The sequence below is a fragment of the Panthera uncia genome, chromosome E3, assembly GCF_023721935.1.
Source record: "Panthera uncia isolate 11264 chromosome E3, Puncia_PCG_1.0, whole genome shotgun sequence".
Taxonomy (NCBI): domain Eukaryota; kingdom Metazoa; phylum Chordata; class Mammalia; order Carnivora; family Felidae; genus Panthera; species Panthera uncia.
Genome location: NC_064815.1, coordinates 28838594 through 28857777, shown reverse-complemented (window position 1 = coordinate 28857777; position 19184 = coordinate 28838594). Strand labels below are relative to the sequence as shown.

General features: G+C 56.3%; 1 protein-coding gene across 1 annotated transcript in view; it reads left to right on the top strand.

The window, feature by feature from the left end:
* The first annotated feature begins 11994 nt into the window (after positions 1 to 11994).
* BRI3 (brain protein I3) overlaps positions 11995 to 19184 on the top strand; it is a 9773-nt gene continuing 2583 nt past the window's right edge. The window contains exons 1-2 of the mRNA XM_049638905.1: positions 11995 to 12268; positions 12808 to 12910. Of these exons, the coding sequence (XP_049494862.1) occupies positions 12127 to 12268; positions 12808 to 12910 (245 nt within the window). The 5' untranslated portion in view covers positions 11995 to 12126. The remainder of the gene's footprint in view (positions 12269 to 12807; positions 12911 to 19184) is intronic.

Here is a 19184-nt window from a genome sequence, read left to right as displayed (position 1 = left end):
AGGCATCTTAGAGGCCTGAGGAAGGGAGTGAGGACGTGAGTCCATCGCACGGTGGGAACGTCAAGTGCAGCAACTCAGGACCAGCAAGGAGGCAGGGTGGCCGGAGCCCAGGGAGACGTGAGGCTGAGTAACAGTGAGCTGGGGGAGCCTAGGAGGAGAGGGCCTTTGGGGTTACGGCGCGGCCAGGCGCTTGCGATGAAACACCTCTGGAAGGTTACCATGAGGCGAGGGTTGTAAGTGCGGCAGAGCGGTGATAGATTCTGTCTCACGTCCACCGCTTTCATTAAGTAGGTGTGGCAGACAGACCCCAGAGTGGCCGTCTGACCTCTGCCCCTTCTAGAGTCCCCCGTCCTCCCCTCCCCCTCCCCCCACCACCTTGAATGTGGGCTGGCCTGTGACTCTTCTGGCTAGTAGAATACCGCGTAGATGTGGGGATTGGCAGATGGGATTAAAGTCCCAAGTCAGTTGATTTTGAGTGAATTGGAAAGGAGATTATCCTGAGTGAGCTTGGGTTAATTAGATAAAAGCCTTTTTAAGAGGGACTTGGTCTTTTCTGAGGCTAGAAACTCTCTCCTGCTGCCCTTGCAGATGCAAACGGCCATGTTGTGAATGACCTCTGGGGGAGGGCCACGTGCCAGCGGACCTCAGGCAGCCTTTGGGGTCTGAGGACGGCCAACAGCCAGCAAGAAGCCGGGTCTCTCAGGGGCGCCTGCGTGGCTCAGTAGGTTAAGCATCCAACTTCAGCTCAGGTATGATCTCAGGGTTCGTGAGTTCAAGTCCCGGGTTGGGCTCTGTGCTGACAGTTCAGAGCCTGGAGCCTGCTTTGGATTCTGTGTGTCTCTGCCCCTCCCCTTCTCGTGTCTTGTCTCTCTCTCGCTCAAAAGTAAATGAACATTAAAAAATAAAGAAGAAGTTGGGGTCCTCAGTCACCAGCTGCAAGGAAATGAATCTAGCTAACAGTTTGAGTGGGCCGGGCAATGAATTCTTCCCCTCAATTTTGAGGGGAGGATACAGCCTGGTGACACCTTGGTTGTGGGCTTGTGAGACCCCCAGCAGAAGACCCGGCTGAGCCTGTCCCGAGCTCCTGACCGGGACACCGTGAAATGATAAATGTGTGTTGTTTTAAGCCACTAAATCTGTGGTGCTTTGTCGTGTAGCATAGCACACAAGTACAGTAGGAGATTCTTAACGTTACATATATATGTGTGTTGTTTTCCCCCTGATTATAAAGCAACCCTTGGTACTCATTTCTGTCAGTGTAAGTAGAAACAGGTAAATGCTGGGGACCAAGGAACAAAGCCCCAGAAAAAGCAGGAACCATTGGTGCTGGTGACTATTCACGAGAAAGGGCAGGTGCGCGCCCCAGAGCTCACACACAAAAGCCGGCAGTGAGCAGCCTTCGCAGAGTGTTCCCGGGGAGGTAATCCATCACCCGAGTGCCCCGAAGACATCACCGTGAGGATCTGATCCTTCATTTCTGGACAATAAAATTTCTAGGGGCCTTGCTAATTTTAATACGATGCAAATAAGGCAAACGTAAATTGTTAATAATGCTAACAGATGAAGTCACTATTTTGTAGTGACAGGATTAGGGTAATGAATCATAAAAAGCTAAAGGTGGGTTTTGGAATACCACCCAGCAAGACTTTAAGAATGCATTGTTTTGGGGCGCGTGGGCGGCTCAGTCAGTTGAATGTCTCACTCTTAATTTTGGCTCAGGTCGTGATCTCGCAGTTCATTGGTTCGAGCCCCACATCGGGCTCTGTGCTGGCTGCTGATAACCTGCTTTGGATTCTCCCTCCCCCCTCTCCCTCCCCTACTCACACTCTAAAAATAAATTTAAAAAAAAGTGGTGGGGGGGCACCTGGGTGGCTTAGTCAGTTGAGCATCTGACTCTTAATTTTTGATTTTGGCTCAGGTCATGATCCCAGGGTCATGGGATCAAGCCTCGCATTGGGCTTTGCTCTGAGCATAAGATTCTCTCTAAAAAAATAATAATTAAAAATAAAATAAAAATGTATTGTTTTAGGGGAGACATAAGGTTACAAAGGACTAAAACCCATGTGAAGGGTGTGGGTTATCCGAATCTGGCCAACACAACAAATGACATTTCTATAAAGCAACTTTAGTCTGATGGCCTAGTTCCAGCCCTCGACAAGAATCCATCTGTAACCAAAATGCCTTAACTCAGCTGGTTTGAGATGGAATTGTTTTTCTCTGGGGCCTTTAACCCTGGTAAGATATCAAAATAAATATAGCTGTAAGCCTAGAATGATATATTTTTTAAAAATAAAGGAAATCATGAAGATGATATTGATGGTTTTTTATTTGTCTTGAAATTGAAATTCAAATATAAATTTGAAATTTATTATTTATTGATTTTTTAAAGGTTTATTTTTTATTTATTTTGAAAGAGAGCACGCGTGTGCAAGTAGGGGAGGGGCAGAGAGAGAGAGAGAGAGAGAGAGAGAAAGAGAGAGAATCCCAAGCAGGCTCTACGCTGCCAGCCTAGAGCCCGATGTGGGGCTCGAACTCCCGAACCATGAGATCATGACCTGAGTGGAGATAAGAGACGCTTAACCAACTGAGCCATCCAGGCACCCTTGTAATTGCTTTTTAGATATAGAAAAAAAGAGAAAGATTTGTAAAATTTCATTCATAAGAGCTTAAAATTGAGCATTAAAAGTACAGGGGGTGTGGGTGTCGTCTCGTGCCAGGCGCTCTGGGACAGGAACCTCGTCAACAAGGGAAGGGATCTGGGTTCCGGAATCTGAGTGTGGAGCCTGGCCTTCCAACACAGGGACGTTTATTCTCTTGTAGTAAGAGGATGGAGATCAATCACGGGCATCTCCGTGGAGATGCAAAGATCTCCAAGTGAAAAAAGCAAATTGCACAACAAAACATTGAGTGTCCACGAGAGGGAAAGGTCAACCCTAGTGAATCACATATGCGTGTAACTAGTGGGAAGGGAAGGGATGATGAGATTCGCCCTAAGTCCTCCATGTGACGCCTGTGGGGGCAGAGGGACTGTCCTTTTCTTCACCTGATGTCAGTGCTTGATGTGCAGATGCCCGTGCAGGGTCCTGGGCAGCACCTGGTGCTCAGGGCCAGGGGCCACATTCTGCTGCTGGATGCTCCCCCGGTGCCGCACGCTGCCTCAGCCACCTCTCACAAAAACCTGATGAAGTTGTTATTACCCCATTTTACCGGTGAGGAAGCTGAGTCATAGGTGGGCTCCTAGTTAGTAGGTCAAGGAAATGGAGGCCTACAATCCGGACCGCTTGACCTCCCGGCGCCTGTGTGCTCAATCAGAAAACCGCAGGAGAGCGCCCTGCCTCCCTGATTCTCTAGCTGGGGAGGACGACCCATAGGAAACGATACCAGTCAGCTCAGGTTCCCAGGAAAACATGCCAAATGGGTGAAGTGGGGGCTCGGAGGAGGGAGGAAAGACCCCATGTGGGGAGTACTTCCCACAGGGCCATGAGGTCTTGGACGATACACCGGAGAGCTGGGGTTTTATGCTGCAGGTGGTGGGGAGCCATTGAAGGTTTTAAGGAAGGAGAGCTATTACACGCTGCTGAGCACAGTGGCTCCCAAGGGTGATACGTCCGTGCTTGGTATGAGGGGTGCAGAGGGAGTAGAGGCCGGGACACCCTAGGGAGGCTTCCAGATGACAGGCCAGGACCAGTAACCATGAGCTGGACAAGAAGGTTGTGTAGCCTTTGTGTGGAGAGAGAGAGTGAGCAGGGGAGGGGCAGAGAGAGAAGGAAAGAGAGACGGAGAGAGAGAATCCATGCAGGCTCCACACTGCACTCTGTCCGTGCAGAGCCTGATGTGGGGCTCGAGCTCACCAACCGTGATATGACCTGAGCCAAAATGAAGAATCGGATGCTTAACCGACCAAGCCACCCAGATGCCCCAGGTTATGTAGCCTTTAAAAGAAAGACCTCACAATTACATCTCAGGCTGGGGGTTTTTGTTTTTATAAAAAGGACAGGCTGTAGGTCCTTGTTCCTATACATAGGCGTACAGGAAGGGGACGTGTCTGTTCCGCAGGCGGCTTCTCTGACACCAGAGAAGACCAAAGGTTGCATTATAGAAAGTGCCAAAGGCCAAAAATTATTCTACAATATCCAGTTTTGCTCGCTCTAGTGATGTGAACTTCAGATTAGAGCTCAGATTGGAAAAAGGATTCTTTAGGCGATGTGGTATGTGGTAAGCAGCGAGGAGCTGGTCCGCATGTCACACGCCCATTATGACCTCTGACCCGCAGTGGCCAGCTGAAGTGCTGATAGCATGGGACGTGCCCTGGGCCGAGTGGACCCTGTCTGCTCCTCCCGCCAGCCCTTGCTTTTCTGGATCCCGACACCGGCTTTTGCACAGCCCCCGGGCACCCCCTTTCTCTTAGGTCTACACTGGATCCCCAGAAGGAACTTGACCAAGGAAAGTCAGGAAAATAACCCACAGGAAAGAAGCAATGACGGTCTCATGTGAAGGGCGCTCAGTTCCTGGAATTTAAAGGGGGCCACTCTTGCCAGATGGATATGGCTACAATCCTTGCTCCACCTGTCCCTACTGACACTTTGCGGGACACGGGACAACACCGGACCCTGGCCGTTTGTCTTTGGCGTCTGTCACATTTGGTCCTTACCTGGCCAGCCCTAGGGTTCCTACCTCTCCTAAGTCACAGATTTGATCAAAGATGCCCTTGGCAGTGGTATTAGATGGGCTTCGTCCTACCTCCCAGAGGCAAAATCTGGTGGGTGGCGCCTCCAGCCTCTCCCTAATGGCGGGACTCCATTCTCAGAACCTGAGAATCTTGGAATAGGGCAGGATTGTGAGACTGCATTCTGTCCCCCACGCGGTTCCTCCCGGGCTTCCCTGCCCCACGATGGCTCCTCCCCCGTGGCCTTCTCCATGACTGCTTCATGTCAGCCACTGCCTCTCTTCTGCTGGAGCATAAGGGGGCTGTCCCCGGCCCCGTCCTCAGGCTCCCTCCTCACGCCCAGGGGCAGCTCGCCAAAGCTAGCCATGACCACGGTGCAAGCGGCAGGTAGGGGCCACTGGACAGGGCGGGCTGGCCAGAGGAGAGGGTGGAGTGGCTGGAGAAGGAGGAGAGGGGACGAGGATGGGCGGGTCTTTGCAGCAGAGGTGGCCCCTCTCCTTGGGGACCTCCGCCTGCTCAGCCCTCCCAGGCCTCCTGGTTTCACAGAGCTCCTTACCGACACCATGTCAAAGCCTTGGTCCCTTCTGCTGTGACCTGCAGGAGAAGCAAGTTCTGGGTGTCACTGGCAAAACAGAATAAGGACAGAGAAGGGAGGCCAGAACCCTCGGAGGCCCTGCAAGGGGCTGTAAAACTCACCGGCCGGGGCAGCTTATGGAGGTCCCTCCAACCTAACGAGGTGGCCTCTCATCTCCACTTGGAAATGGCCATTTGCTTCCCCCCAGCCAAAGAAGATACCCAGTTGTCATAAATTCAGTGCTCTGGTAAATGGTTAACAAGCTTACCTTGGTTTCTCTTTACTGTCGCAAATTAAACAGTGACAGATGTCAAAGGGAAATCCCTTCTGTAAATCTGAATAATTGTGATTGACCTCTGGGAGAGGGTAGAAGAGTCTGGGAGGTACACTGTTTTCCCTGAATGATGCCCTGTAATCACACTGCGTGAGATCCCAAAAGGCATGAATCTTCTTCATGGACGTCTTCCCTGTGTTCTGGGCACTCTTGACTTTTTAAAACCAGGAATGTCTTTCTGGAATGATCCAGACCCATTCCTAGCCTGAAGGGGCACACACTTCATGGCCTATGGGCCAGAGTGCAGATCTGGAGGCGAGGGGATCTGGTTTGAATCCTTACTGGGCATATGATCTTGACAAGTGACCTTGCGGTCAACAGTTAATGGAGCACCTACTGTTCCAGGCCCTGGAGATACAGGGATAAGACACTATCCCGGCCCACAGGGGGGTTCTGTGGGCCCGACTTAGTGGAGAGATTGGCTCTTTCCTTATATGTAAACTGGGAGTAATAAAATCTGAGGATCGTGGCCCTGACGTGGGTAACATGAATCACAACCTAGCACCCGGCACAGAACAACCTGACGAAGGTTGGGTTTCTCCCTGTGAGTCCTGTTGAGAAATGGGGATTCTATCATTGTGGAAGGTGATGAGGTAAACGTGGCCCCCACAGAGGAGCCATTGTAATAGTTCTGGAAGAATGCTTGAAGTCTTAGTCTAAGAAAGCCTGGCTTATGAAGGCTAAGTGGCCAGTTTAGGCTTGAGAGCTGTTCTCTGTGTGGAAATCTGGGTGGGCACCAGCTGTTGCAGCCTCAGCCCACTGCCTCGAGTGCCGCCCTCAACATCCAAACTTGGCTGCCGTTTTCTTGGACTTTCCCCTACCCCCAACCAAGAAGACCTGGGCGGGGCTTAGTCAGTTAACCATCCGACTTCACCTGAGGTCATGATCTCGTGGTTTGTGGGTTCGAGCCCCGCATCAGGCTCTGTGCTGACAGCTTGGAGCCTGGAGCCTGCTTCTGGTTCTGTGTCTCCCTCTGTCTCTGCCTCTCCCCCACTTACGCTCTGTCTCTGTCTCTCTCTCAAAAATAAATAAACATTAAAAAAAAGTTTGTAAAAGCACTCTGAACATGGTGGAGATAAAAGGCGTTAAATCAGTTTTGCACGTGGTCACCACAGATGGGTCTGACTTCCGAGTTTTCTCCTGTTACTGGTCTAGCCCATCAGTTATAGCCATTAATACTGAACTGCTTTTCAGGGGTATTGAGAACAGCTACTTGGAAATTTATTTAGCTAGAGACCTGCTCTCCAGAATTTGCTCTTTGTTCTTATGAGAATTGCTGGAAAATGTTGACCCAAGGACATTTCCTGTTTCAGTGTATGAATGTGTTCTCTCAGGTCCGCCTATGGAGCGAGGGCCACCTCTTAGAGAAGGAAGGGTGTAGTATGGATTTAAATCTATGGATACATGTCACTTGTGATGAGATTTACTGTGTGACCCAGCAAGAAATTGTCATCTGTGTTGCATAGAAACACATGTGCTTAATTTATAAAATATTTAGAAATATTTGCCTACCAGAATTGTAAGGCTTATCACAGGCTTGCCATAAAACTTAAAACTCAGTGTTTATCTAAGATAAACATTTAGCAAATATTTGGTGAGAGCCTTCCCTGAGCCAGGCACTTGTAATTGGTTACAGCCTTGGGTTTTGAAATGATATTTGCTGCTGCTGCTTTTTTTTTTTTTTATACCACAATTCCAGCCACGTGAGATGCTAGTTTCCTGAATGTGCAAGACACTCACGTGATGGGTTATCAGCACTTTTCAAAGTCTGCGAAAAAGGGCATGATCCTTGTTTTGGTTTCCTCTGGGTACAGCTGGGGAGAGTCCTCAGTGACTGTCAAGGTCTGGAGGACGGCAGCACCTCCCCGGCCCGACCGGGTCCCCTACAGAGCGCTCCTGGTGAAGACGTGTACACATAGCAGTTAAGTGAGCAGTTACTTTCATGGAAATGGCAATACTAAAGAATTTTTTTCGACGTACACACATGGACATGCCGGATTTCAGCCATCTGTAAGATGTTCACAGAGGAAGTGATGTTCCAAGTCTTCTTGCACAGGAACGTATTCGTGTTAACATCAGCGGCCGCTGGCTTTTCTTGTGCACTTTGCAACGAGAGCAGTGCACAGTGATCGTTAGTGGCCTGAGTGCTGATGTGGGCTTGGCGACCTTGGAAAAGTTACGGGACCTCTCTGTGCCTTGGTTTTCTCATCAGGCAGTTGGGGGCTGTCCAAGTCTACTTCATGGGATGGCCCCGAGGATGAACTGAGATATCAACTGTGTTGTAGGTGTTTAAAAATTCAACCAAGTGGGGCTCCTGGGTGGCTCAGTCGGTTAAGCGTCCGACTCTTGATTTCGGCTCAGGTCATGATCTCACGGTGGTGGGATCAAGCCCCACACTGGGCTGTGCCGTGGACGTGGAGCCTGCTAGGGATTCTCCCTCCCTCCCTCTCTCTCTTTCTCTGCCCCTCCCCCATGTGCTTACTCTCTCTCTCTCTCTCTCTCTCTCTCTCAGAAAAAAAAAACAAAAACCTGAGTAAATGTAAAGATCAATTTGACTTTATTTTGTGACTTGTGAGTCGGGCAGCATCCCATCCGGCACATAGAAGGGAGCTCGGGAGGGGCACCCAGGTGGCTCAGTCGGTTAAGCAACCAACCTCGGCTCAGGTCATGATCTCACAGTTCGTGAGTTTGAGCCCCGCATCCAGCTCACTGCTGTTGGCACAGAGCTCACTTCAGATCCTCTGTCCCCCTTTCTCTCTGCCCCTCTTTGCCCCTCTCAAAAATAAAATAAAGCATTAAAGAAATAGGGCCCCCGGGTGGCTCAGTCGATTGAGTGTCTGACTTCAGCTCAGGTCATGATCTCATGGCTCGTGGGTTCGAGCCCCACGTCAGGCTCTGTGCTGACAGCTCGGAGCCCAGAGCCTGCTTCGGGTTCTGTGTCTCCCTCTCTCTCTCTGCCCGTCCCTTGCTCGTGCTAAACATTACAATTTTTTTTTAAAAACATTAAAAAATAAAAAAGGAGCTCGGGAGAACCTGCACAAAATGGGAGACTTTTACAGGCAGAGGGGGAAAGGCAGGGAGGGAGTGGGTTACCTCCCCTCTGGGGGATAGAAGGATTCTGCCAAGTGGATCACCTCACTACTGCCGACCAGTATGTTCCAGATTGACTGGTTTAAAACTGCACTCCTGCCAATGGTTGAAACTGCAGTTTGCTTAGGTAGTTAAGTCTTGGTTTGCTGACTTGGGGCTGAGCACAAGTGACTCCGTTTGGGGCCTTTTTATCTGGTTTTAGTTTATTCCTGGTCTCCCTTTGAAGTCAGCATCTCTGACCTCGGTCAGCTCTTCCGCTGACTTGCGGTCAGACCCTGATTCCGTAGCCTGGCCGCACACCCATTCTCCTCGGTGACTTCCCTACTTTCTCTTCTCTCCTGGAACCCCAACACCCCTCCCCTATCCTCGGTCTCACTGCTGCCCTTGCTTCCTGTGTCATACGGAAAACAGAAGCAGGCAGAAGACAGCACCCGCCTTCGTCCACCTGCACGGGCACCCACGCGCTCTACCTTCTCCTGTTCCTGTGGGTGACTCTGGGATCCCAGCAGGGGCTGTGCCGCCATCTACCGGGCACTGGACCCCAGCTCCTTCCGCCGCCCCCCCCCCTTTCTCCCACATCCTCCCTCTTCCTACTTTATACACATGCTGTTACTTTCCTTCCGCCCAGAACACAAGCAAACACACCAAGCTGGTCCTTCTGGTCCCACAGCTAACTCTGACCCCCGTCCAGGCTCTGCTCACCTCCCGGACGTGCCCACTCCAACACCGCTGCGCCACCTTGCCCATCTCACCCCCGTGGCCTTGACCCTGCTCATTTCCCCCCTGTGGCACTCCCCATTTTCTAACACTGCCCCCACCCCATTGGAGTGTAGCCCCACAAGGCAGGATGCTGCCAGTTTTGTGGCATCCTGGGCAGGGTGTGTGCTCCATGAATACTTGAGGAGTGGGTGATCGGCTGTCAGCCACTACGATCGTCTCAGATCTTTATCACAAGGCTAATGCTTTATAGTTACTTTCCTGCCTCGCCTTTCTTTGGTTTGGTGTTTCTTCGGGATTTGCGTGCACAAGTCAGCCTGTGCGAGCCTGCAGACGGCTTTGTCTGATTCACATCCGTGTTCGGGCGATACTGTCGCCTGAGCCAGAAACCTGAGCATCACGAGTGTTCCACAACCATCCAGGAGGTGACCAAAGCTCAGTGGGCTCTTGACCTCTCTCACACCTTTCCTGGTCCCTAGGGCCAAGTCAGCGCTGGCATTCTAGACGGGACTTCTGCCCTCGTACTCTTGGGGCACCCAGGGCTCTTGGGCCCCTCTAATGGGCCCCTCTAACCCTCTCACTGCACTGCCATTGTGAGTTTACTGGCTGGCTCCCTACCAGACTGCTCCTTCTGTGTGTCCCTGGCCTGTCATCTTTGCCCCTCCCCCCACCCCCCAGGCCTTTTGTGGCCTGTGGGATAACAGGTCACACTCAACTTGCTCAAGAATTAAGGAGCAGGACCTGTTTTGTGTCTGTGAGCAATGTTTACCAGAGTGATGTTGGGAAATCCCAAGCCACATCCTCTCATTCACGAATATGGATTTCCAAGCTGGGGGGTGGGGGGAGGAGGAATCAATTATTGGAGGAAAAGGGAGCCAGAGGCTAAGGATTTTGTGGAGTTTGATTAGCAAACAAAGGCACGTGAGGAAGGGAGAATTAACCAGGGAAATTGAAGGGACATCTGCCGATTTACCTGCAGTCCAATGAGAAATGACCTCACCAGCTACCTGCTACTACATTGGCACGGTTGGGTGTTGGGGAAGGACGGGGGACCCCATATGGGTGTGCACAGCAGTCCAATGAGAAATGACCTCACCAGCTACCTGCTACTACATTGGCACGGTTGGGTGTTGGGGAAGGACGGGGGACCCCATATGGGTGTGCACAGCTGACAGCGTGTTAGCAGGCTTGACCTAAGCCCACGTTTCACTGGTCGATGAGGTTGGGGATGCACCCCTGTTTTTCCCTGGTGGGGGCTCTTGTCCTGTGGAGCCATTTCTCCCACAGGCCAGGACCTCTGCTGGCCCCAGTCCTGGCCCCTCTGCAGTCTCTTTTCTTGACCTGGCCCTCCCTGGATGCTAGCCAGACCCATCCCTCGTTCCGCCCCACAGGATGCTGGGATGATGGTGACCGGTTCAGGAGATAAAAGGTGGGGATGGGCTTTGAGGAGTCACACTTGTGACAGAGAAGATGGTCTTTTCGGAGAAATTCAAAATAGGCTGGGGTCTCAGCTGTCCTTTGTCCTCGCACTGGATCAAACTGCAGGTCACGTAAAAGAGGCTGGGAAACACCAAATGCTACAGAAGGCCCTGGAAAGGCCTAGAGGAGCTACAAATTCAGAGCTTTCTTTTTAAAGTTTTTTACAAACCCATTAAACATTAGCAGGTGACAGGGAAAATGCTTCTTTGAGGGAACCCAACCGAGTGGTTGGTCTTTGCGCCAAGTTTAGGCCACTCCCCTTGTCTGAGCCTCTGTCCCCGGCCCGGCCCCGTAAACTAGGGCTAATAAGTACCTCCCGGGTTGCTGTGCCGATGAGTGAAACCGAGGAACAACCGGAACAGTGCTTGTCACGTAGGAGGTGCTCAATAGCTAGGGTTTTGTCCCCAAATGGGGAGTTATTTGTAATCAGTGGCTGCAACTCCTAGAAATGATCTAATTTGTCAAGACGAAAATCGAGGGAATGAGCATCAGCCGAGCGCGAGCAGGCAACGTTGAGATGCGCGCCCTGCTTCTTCCCGCAGGGGTTTGAGCTTCCATTGACCCCGGCCGCGGCCCAGATTGGGATCCGGGGTCACTCGACACGCGGAGCACCTCCCCACCCCCCGCTCCTTTGCCCAGGATAAGTAACAGCCGGGGGACTCGCCCCTCCTGGACCCTCCTCCAGGCCGCCCCGGGTCCCTGCCCTTCCCCGTGGTGAGTGGGCTCGGGCCATCGGATCTCCCGCCTACCACGGGGGTCTCCGCTAGGAGATGGGTGGGGCCGACCCCGGCTCTGGAAGGGGCGGGGTCCGCGGGCCATAAAAGTCACGACCCAAGTGCGGCACCTCCCCCCAGTCCCCTGTGTGGCGGGCAGTCTCCTCGCGGCGGGAGGTCTGGGGGCCGCGGAAGCGGCGCAGGGCAGAGTGCGGGGTCAAGGCGGCAGGCGGCCTAGCGGGTAGCCCGGGGCGGGCGCGGCCCCTTTAAGACGCCGCGCCGGCCCCGCCCCGCGCCGCACCCCCCGCCGGGAGCTGCGCCACGTGACCCGGGTCTTGTGACTGGCCGGGGGGAGGCGCGGAGGGGAAGCCCGCGGCGCCCGCCTCCGAGAGGGGCCCAGCCCCGCAGCCGCCGCCGCTGCCGCCGCCGCCCGCGAGGAGCGGGTCCCGCCGGCGGGTCCGGGCGTCCGCGCGAGTCCGAGCCGGCGCGGGAGCCGGAGTCCGAGCGGGAGTCCGGGCGGGAGCCGGGCCGGGCGCGGTGGGCGCCGCCCGCCATGGACCACAAGCCCCTGCTGCAGGAGCGGCCGCCCGCCTACAACCTGGAGGCCGGCCAGGGCGACTTCGCGTGCGGCCCGCACGGCTACGGCGCCATCCCCGCCGCGCCCCCGCCGCCGCCCTACCCCTACCTCGTCACAGGTGCGCCCAGCGGGCGGGGGCGGGGGGGACCGGGAGCAAACTTTGGGCTCCGTGCTGTGGCGACCTTTAACCCCGAAACCAACTTTTCTCCGGACGCGGCGGCGGCGGGGGGGCGCGGCCCGGCCGTGCTCGGCCGTGGGGGGGGGGGTCCCCGCGCGGGTGCTGCCGAGGAGCCTCCTCGGGGCCGGGAACGCGAGCCGGTGGGGACGGGGGCGGCGGGTGAGGCTCCCGCAGCGGGATCCCGCCGTGCGGCCCTCTGCCTACCCGGGGGCGGGGGGGAGGTGGGGTTGGGGATTCGCGAGCACCAGGCCGGCCCTTCTCGGGTCGCGCCACGGCCGTCTTGCCAATTAACTTCGTTAACCAGGTGCCGTCTGCAAGTTAGCACCCGGTCAAGCCCGTCGCGGGCTCTCGGCGAAGGCGGCTGTCGTCTTGATTTTGGAAAGGATAAGTGGGGGGAGGTCGGGGGAAAAGGTAGGAGTAGTCCTCACGCTTCCCAGATTTCCTCCCTGCCCCCTTCTCACGTGCCTTCCTGCCCACAGGGATACCCACCCACCACCCCAGGGTCTACAACATCCACAGTCGAAATGTCACCAGGTACCCTGCCAATTCCATCGTTGTCGTTGGAGGCTGCCCGGTCTGCAGGTATGTCACCGGCCGGGGGCTGTCCCCCCCCCCCCCCCAATCCGGAGAACACATACCCAGAATCTCAGAGAGGCGGACTCGTTCGGAGGTGGGCTAGTCTTGTCTCTGGACAAGCTACTGACCTGCGGTGTGGGGGAGAGAGGGTTCTTTTGTCCTTAGATCTAAACACGTCGCAAGGGTCATAGGGGAGGGGTTCACTTTCCTGAGGAGAGTGCTTTTGGGGCCACCGAGTCCCAAATGAGTGGGATGTAGAAATGTTAATGTCTCATGTCCCTGGTTCTAGGACGTGTAAGTTTGCTTTGCAGTTGATTCTGGAAGGTGGTGAAAGGTTTCATTTTGCTGGGAAGGGGCAGCTAGGAAAGCCCCAGTGGCCAGTGTGTTCAAGGAGCCGGAGGTCCAGGAGGCCAGGGGAGCACCCTCCTTGAGGGCTGCTTCATCCCCAGCAGGGCGGTCAGCTGGAGGAGGACAGAAACACCGGGCTTCTTTGGGGGCAGGAGCGATTTTTCCGTATTCTCAAACCAGAGCCTCTGGAGTTTGGCAGGTGTCCGTAGGAGTCAGACTCGGGTAAGACTTGGTCCTTGCCCTTGGTTGATGCGAGAGAGTCCAGGTCAGCCCCTTGAGTGGGAGGAGGAAGTTGGAAGTCTCAGAGATGGAATTGAGAAACACTGGTTTACACTTCGGCTTCGTGTCGCAGGTGTATCTGGAAGACCCAGGGTGGAGTCAAGGGGAAGTTAAAGGTTTCAGAGTCACAGGAGTAACGAGTGGGGGGTGAGTGCCGTCCAGGAGAGGGGGCATCGCAGAGATGAGGGGAGGAGGGGGACTCCCAGAGCCAACTGAGTACTTAGTAAAGAGGGCTGTGGGCAAGGGGCCCTGGGGCCGTGGGCTGGCCACGTGCCTCGTGTGTAAACTCAGAACAGGCATCTCTCTCTGTTTTCTGGGTTTTTCAAGTTTATTTATTTACTTGGAGAGAAAGGTTGAACATGCGAACCAGGGAGGCGGGGAGAGAGATTCCCGAGCAGGCTCTGCACCATCAGCTCGGAGTCAGCGCTGGGCTGACCTGGGGCTCAGACTCAAGAAGCACGAGATCACGACCCGAGCCAAAACCAGGAATCCAACACTTAACTGGCCGAGCCACCCAGGCGCCCCTCGGAACAGGCCCCTCTTTGATATGCCTTTGGAGGACACGGAGGGGGCGGGTGGAGGGCGAATGACCCGCACCCTCCTGACCGCCCTTCTCTTCTTGGGCACCTGGGGGCGTCACAGCTGTTGGGGTTTAAGGGCCCAAGGGTGGGAAGAAGGCCTGTGTGGCCTGGGCGCTGGCAGCATGCCGCTGGGCTGAGCAGGGATCGGGACTTGGTCCCCGGTGTCTCGGGGGGTTGCTTGTAGAAGTGGGTGAGGGGAAACCCACTGTATTTGGCTTTGAGGCGGTCCCGGGTGCTCAGAGCCCTGGCTGCTTGCACAGTGCTGTCCCCACTTGGGCCAGCTGGAGGATTCCAAAGGCCTATTTTTGGGTGGGAGAATTGAGTGATCTCCCAAGTTTAGGGAGTGGTGTCAGGCCGGTAAACTAGAGGGGGGCCGGGGGGGGGGGTCTGTCTGGAGCAGAGCAGTCTGGGATTTCCGGGCCTCCACGCTACGTCCGAGTGTTCTGTCCCAGTGCCCAGCCTGCTGGAGGAACTGGGTTCAGATCCTGGCCCTGTTTTCCCTTCTGGGAAATGGGAGTCTTGGGATGCTCTCTGAAGCCCCCTTCCTGGCCCTCGTGCCTGTGCACAACCAGCAGCAAGGCCCACGTGGCTGCTGCCAGATGGGGAGCACTTTCCCTGGGGTGGGAGCTCTGTCATTTTGGGGGCCAGTGGCTTCTGCTGCCTCGGGTCCCAGAGCCCCAGTCCTGCGGAATCCCGATCAAGGTCAGGCTGCCTGAAGGCTGAGGTGCGGGACTCCTGTGTCGGAGACAGGCTTCTTTCTTTCTGTGTGGGGATCCCTGTCCTCCCTCTTCTGGGCGGAAGGCAGTGAGGAGTGGGTGCTCTGAGAGCAAGTCCGGGAACTGTGTTGGGACCACACACGGACTCCCTCTTGGCACATTCCTCTGTGGCCCAAGAAGGATGGATGCCAGAGCTAAGGGCCCCTCCAGCACTTGGGTTCTTCGTGCAAGAGCATCCCTGCCCCCTGCCTGCCCCCTGCCGGCAGCGCCCTCCCGTCTGGGGAGCGGTCCTTTCTGTGCCTCTGCAGCACGGGGGAGTGTGGGGGGGCTGGGGGGTGGGGGGGTTGGGGGAAGGGAGGTGGGCAGCGGGAAGGAAGGAGAGTCTCGGCGCTTCCTAGGGAGGCTCTCCTGTGGTTTGGGGAGTGGGTGCGTGGCCTTGCGGCCGCTCCTCTCTGGGCAGGATGGAGAGGTGGCCCCTGGGCATGGTGTCTAGAGTTGGGAGACAGGACACTTGTCATGTGACTGTGCTTTCTCCCTTTCCGTGCAGCCGGTCAGGCTCTGTCCCCTTCCCTCCCTGGTAGCTTGGCAGCGATTTGCCCAAGTCACACGTCTGTGATTTCTTCTGAGGGAGGCTTGGCGCGAGAGGCCTGTGTCCCTTGTCACTTGGCCATCATCTTAAGCAGCCTGACTCTGTCTTCCCTTTTTAGTCGGCTGCAAGAGAGCTTTTCGTGTGAGCCCAGAGGATGAGCGTGCTCCTTCTTGCCCTGCCCGCGGGGACTGGGTGCCGTCTTGCTCAGCCGGGCCCCCGGGCTCTCCAAAGCTGGGCCTCCCCTGGGGGGGTGTGGGCTGTGCCTGGATCCTGATCCCAGGGAGGTGGCACCGAGAGTCCGGGATACCAGGCCCGGCTGGGTGCACCAGGGGCTGTGCTGGGGTCGCCCGTGGAGAAGGCGCTCTGAGCAGCACGGGTCAAGGCCAGGGCGCGCGTAAAGCAGCAGACGCAGGGCCTGGCCTGCTCTGAGTTCCCCACTGACACTGGCTGGGCGTCCTCGGGTATTTAGTTTCGGGGATAACCAGAGAGGGGGTAGGAGATCTGGGGATGAGTGGGGCCTTGGAAGCCGAGAGAGGCTCCAGGAACAGATCAGGGTCAGGTGTCGCCTGAAGCCAGCGGTAAGGTGCACGTGGCCCGGGGTGGTCAGCGTGGAGGGGACTGGTGACCCCGGTAGAGCCGGTGGGGGCACAGGCAGGCAGTGAGGGTATGACACGGGACGTGGGGGGACGTGGTGGAGTGTGTGGAGGGGTCCTGAGAGGAAAGGATCTGTGGGCACTGTCTCATTGGTCCTCGGTCCCGGAGGAGGGGGAGTAGCACCCAGGTGAGCCGGGACTTGGCGGGCCGTGCAGCCCGTGGGAGCACTCGAGGGACCGTGGGGCCGCCTCCCGTCTGCGGGCCGAGGACCGAGCCGGGGTGGCCCGCGGCACCTCCAGAGGCCGTTGTCATGGAAGACCCCTTCGCCCCGCCCCGTGATCTGCTCGGGGAGGCGTGAGGCCGTTCAGAGCCGCAGGCGGCCTGTTTGCAGGGGAGGCCCTGGGACCGCAGAGGGCCGGACAGATGCGCCAGGCGGGCGGGTATGACCCGGGTGGCCGCGTGCCGGGGCATCTGCTCCCCACCCCGAGAAGTCTGCCGCTCCCTTTCCCCACAGAGGCTAGTCCTTCAGGTGAGGGCTGGTCTGGGCACTGCCCCCGGGCTGCATTCTGCCTCTATGAGTGAGTAGTTGGGGACGAACCGGGGGCGGCTGGAGCTCGTGGTACCTGGTCCCCCGGTGGCGGGGAGGGGACTGGGAAGCCCTGGGCGGGGCTGCTGTAAGGAAAGCGGGAGGTGGGGAAATCTGGCACCCAGCCTCGGGACCTCCTGGGACGAGTGGGCTCGGGCCTCCCATGCTGCCGTCCCTTGTGAGGCAGGACCCCCGTGCAGGCAGGGCCTCTGTCATCCTGCTCATCCAGCGCGTCACCCAGGCCCGCTCTGGATAGATGGCGGGCGGCCCCTCTCTCCATAGGATGAGTCAGACATCCAATAAGCATTTTCAGCATTTGTCAAGTTCCTTATTTCCCCAGCTTCCCTGACCCCCCCCCCCCCGCCCCCGCCGGCCACCCAACCACACACACCCACACCCACATACAACCACACAATCTGTTGCTCAAGAGTGGGGGCGGGGCCTTCCATCCTCAGCGAGAGCAACCTGCTCAGTTTGGATTCTGAGCCACTTGAAAGAGTTGAAACTTTGTCCTGAACTGATCGGGGCCTTTCTGGGGGGGGGGTTTGGGGAGAAGAGTGTGGGAAGCTGGGAGAGGCTGGCAGGAGATGGCCAGGACAGGGCATCCCATCCCTCCTGTGGTGGCCACATGGGGACCGTAACTGAGGACAGGTCTGCTCTGTAACCTGGAGTGTCGCTGCATCAAGAATGGCCCAGAGATCAGATTATGTTTCTCAGTTCAGAAGATTCTGGATTTTTAAAAAAAAATTTTTAAATTTATCTTAGAGACAGAGCGTGAACAGGGGAGGGACAGAGAGAGAGAGAGAAAGAGAGAGAGGGAGAGGGAGAGGGAGACATAGAATCTGAAGTAGGCTCCTGGCTCTGAGCTGTCAGCACAGAGCCCAATGTGGGGCTCGAACTCACCAACCAGGAGATCATAACCTGAGCCGAAGTTGGAGTCTTAACCAACTGAGCCACCCAGGCCCCCAGAAGAGTCTGGATTTTTAAAAACTAAATTATGTCAGCATTGTTTTTGAGGTCTGGGGCATTACTCTTGGTCAAAACATTAATATTTTTGTAGCAAGACGTGAATATTCATGTTAAGTGAATGCATTATGACCATCAGTGGCCACATCAGTTCAGGTCACCTGTGGCTGCCAGGTGAGTTTCCTGTAAGCCTATGAAAAAAAGTTTTCTCAGAGCTTTCTGTTGTTTGGAATTGTGGGTAAGACTCTTTCCAGTGGGAAGTGTGGTGCCCGAGAGCTGGAGGCTCCTGCTGGCCGTCCCTTTGTCCCTCAGGCTTCAAAGCCAGGTTGGGTTCTGGTCATTGTCTTGTGGGAGGTGGTCTGGTCGTAGACTTGCTGGCAGGGATGGCCCCTAAGGTGAATGGTGTGAGCTGGGCTGTGCTCTGGTGACAGTGAGTGACAGGTCTGGACGGAAAGCACCGCAGGCTGGTGTTACTCGTGTCTGGGAAACGGAGGTGGGCCGGGTCAGCCCGTGTTACCCTCACTTTGCTCTTTAGGTTCCCAGAGCAGCTGCCGGGGGCTGAGCAGGGGGGCCGGTCCCCCGGGCTCCAGGGCAGCGAGGGCCTGGGCGAGAGTGACCAGCCTTCGCGGGTGTGCTTGGTGGTGGGCGGGCCCTGGAGCATCCGGGAAAAGCAGCCCCCAGGATGGGTGGTTCACTTCGGCGGGCCTGCCAGGCAGCGTGGGTAGCTCCCGGCCCCTGCACCGCCGGGGAGACTGCACCCAGCTGGGGCGGAGCAGGGTGGCGGGGGGGGGGGGGCGCTCCTGCAGCCAGGGGTGCGGGCTGCCCACACGCACCCACTTGAGGGCACTGAGGACGACAGGACAGGCCTTGGCCCCAGCCTCCCGCCAGACACCTGGAGCCTCTGAGCAGACACCATGGATTCTAGGCTGTGCCTCTTGACAGGTTGGATCCTGACACGAGATGACATGGAGTGTCCAGCTTGGGTGGGTGCTCAGCCCGGTAGTCCCGGTCCTCGGGCCTCACTGGCCCCTGGAGGGGACGCTGGGCAAGGCACCCTCTGCTCCTCCAGAGGGCATCTTCTCTGCAAGGTTCTGTGCTGGTGCAGGTGACCCAGCTGTGAGGCCCGGCTCGCCCCTGCCCTCTGCCGTTTCCTTGGACATTCTGACCGAACATGTGAACTGGTGTGGTTCCTGGGACTTCAGCTGTAGGTGGAACGTTGCTTAGAGGCCAGGAGGAAGGACAGTGGCACCTGGGTGGTGCCATAACTCCCAACTGGTACAGGGCCGCCCGGCTGCTTCCAGCTGCTCTGTTAGTGGCTTGATTAGCATCAGTAGTTGCAGGAGTTGTGGGCGGGGATTGTGGACAGAACAGGTGTGTTCCCTGCCCGGGGCAGCCTGTCCAGTCTCCCTGTGTGTGGGGACACAGCTGGTGGCCCACAGCCTCACCCCTGACTTTGGCAGCATGGCCTTAGGTGCTTTTTCCGGTGGGGCAGGTGTAAGGTGGGCCCCGCGCAGCTGTGTGCGGACTCCCACGGGCAGGGGCAGCCATGGGAGGGCCCGAGAGCAGTGTAGCGACCCGACTGCCTTTGCAGTCCTTAGAAAGGCGACTCCTGAGCGGCTCA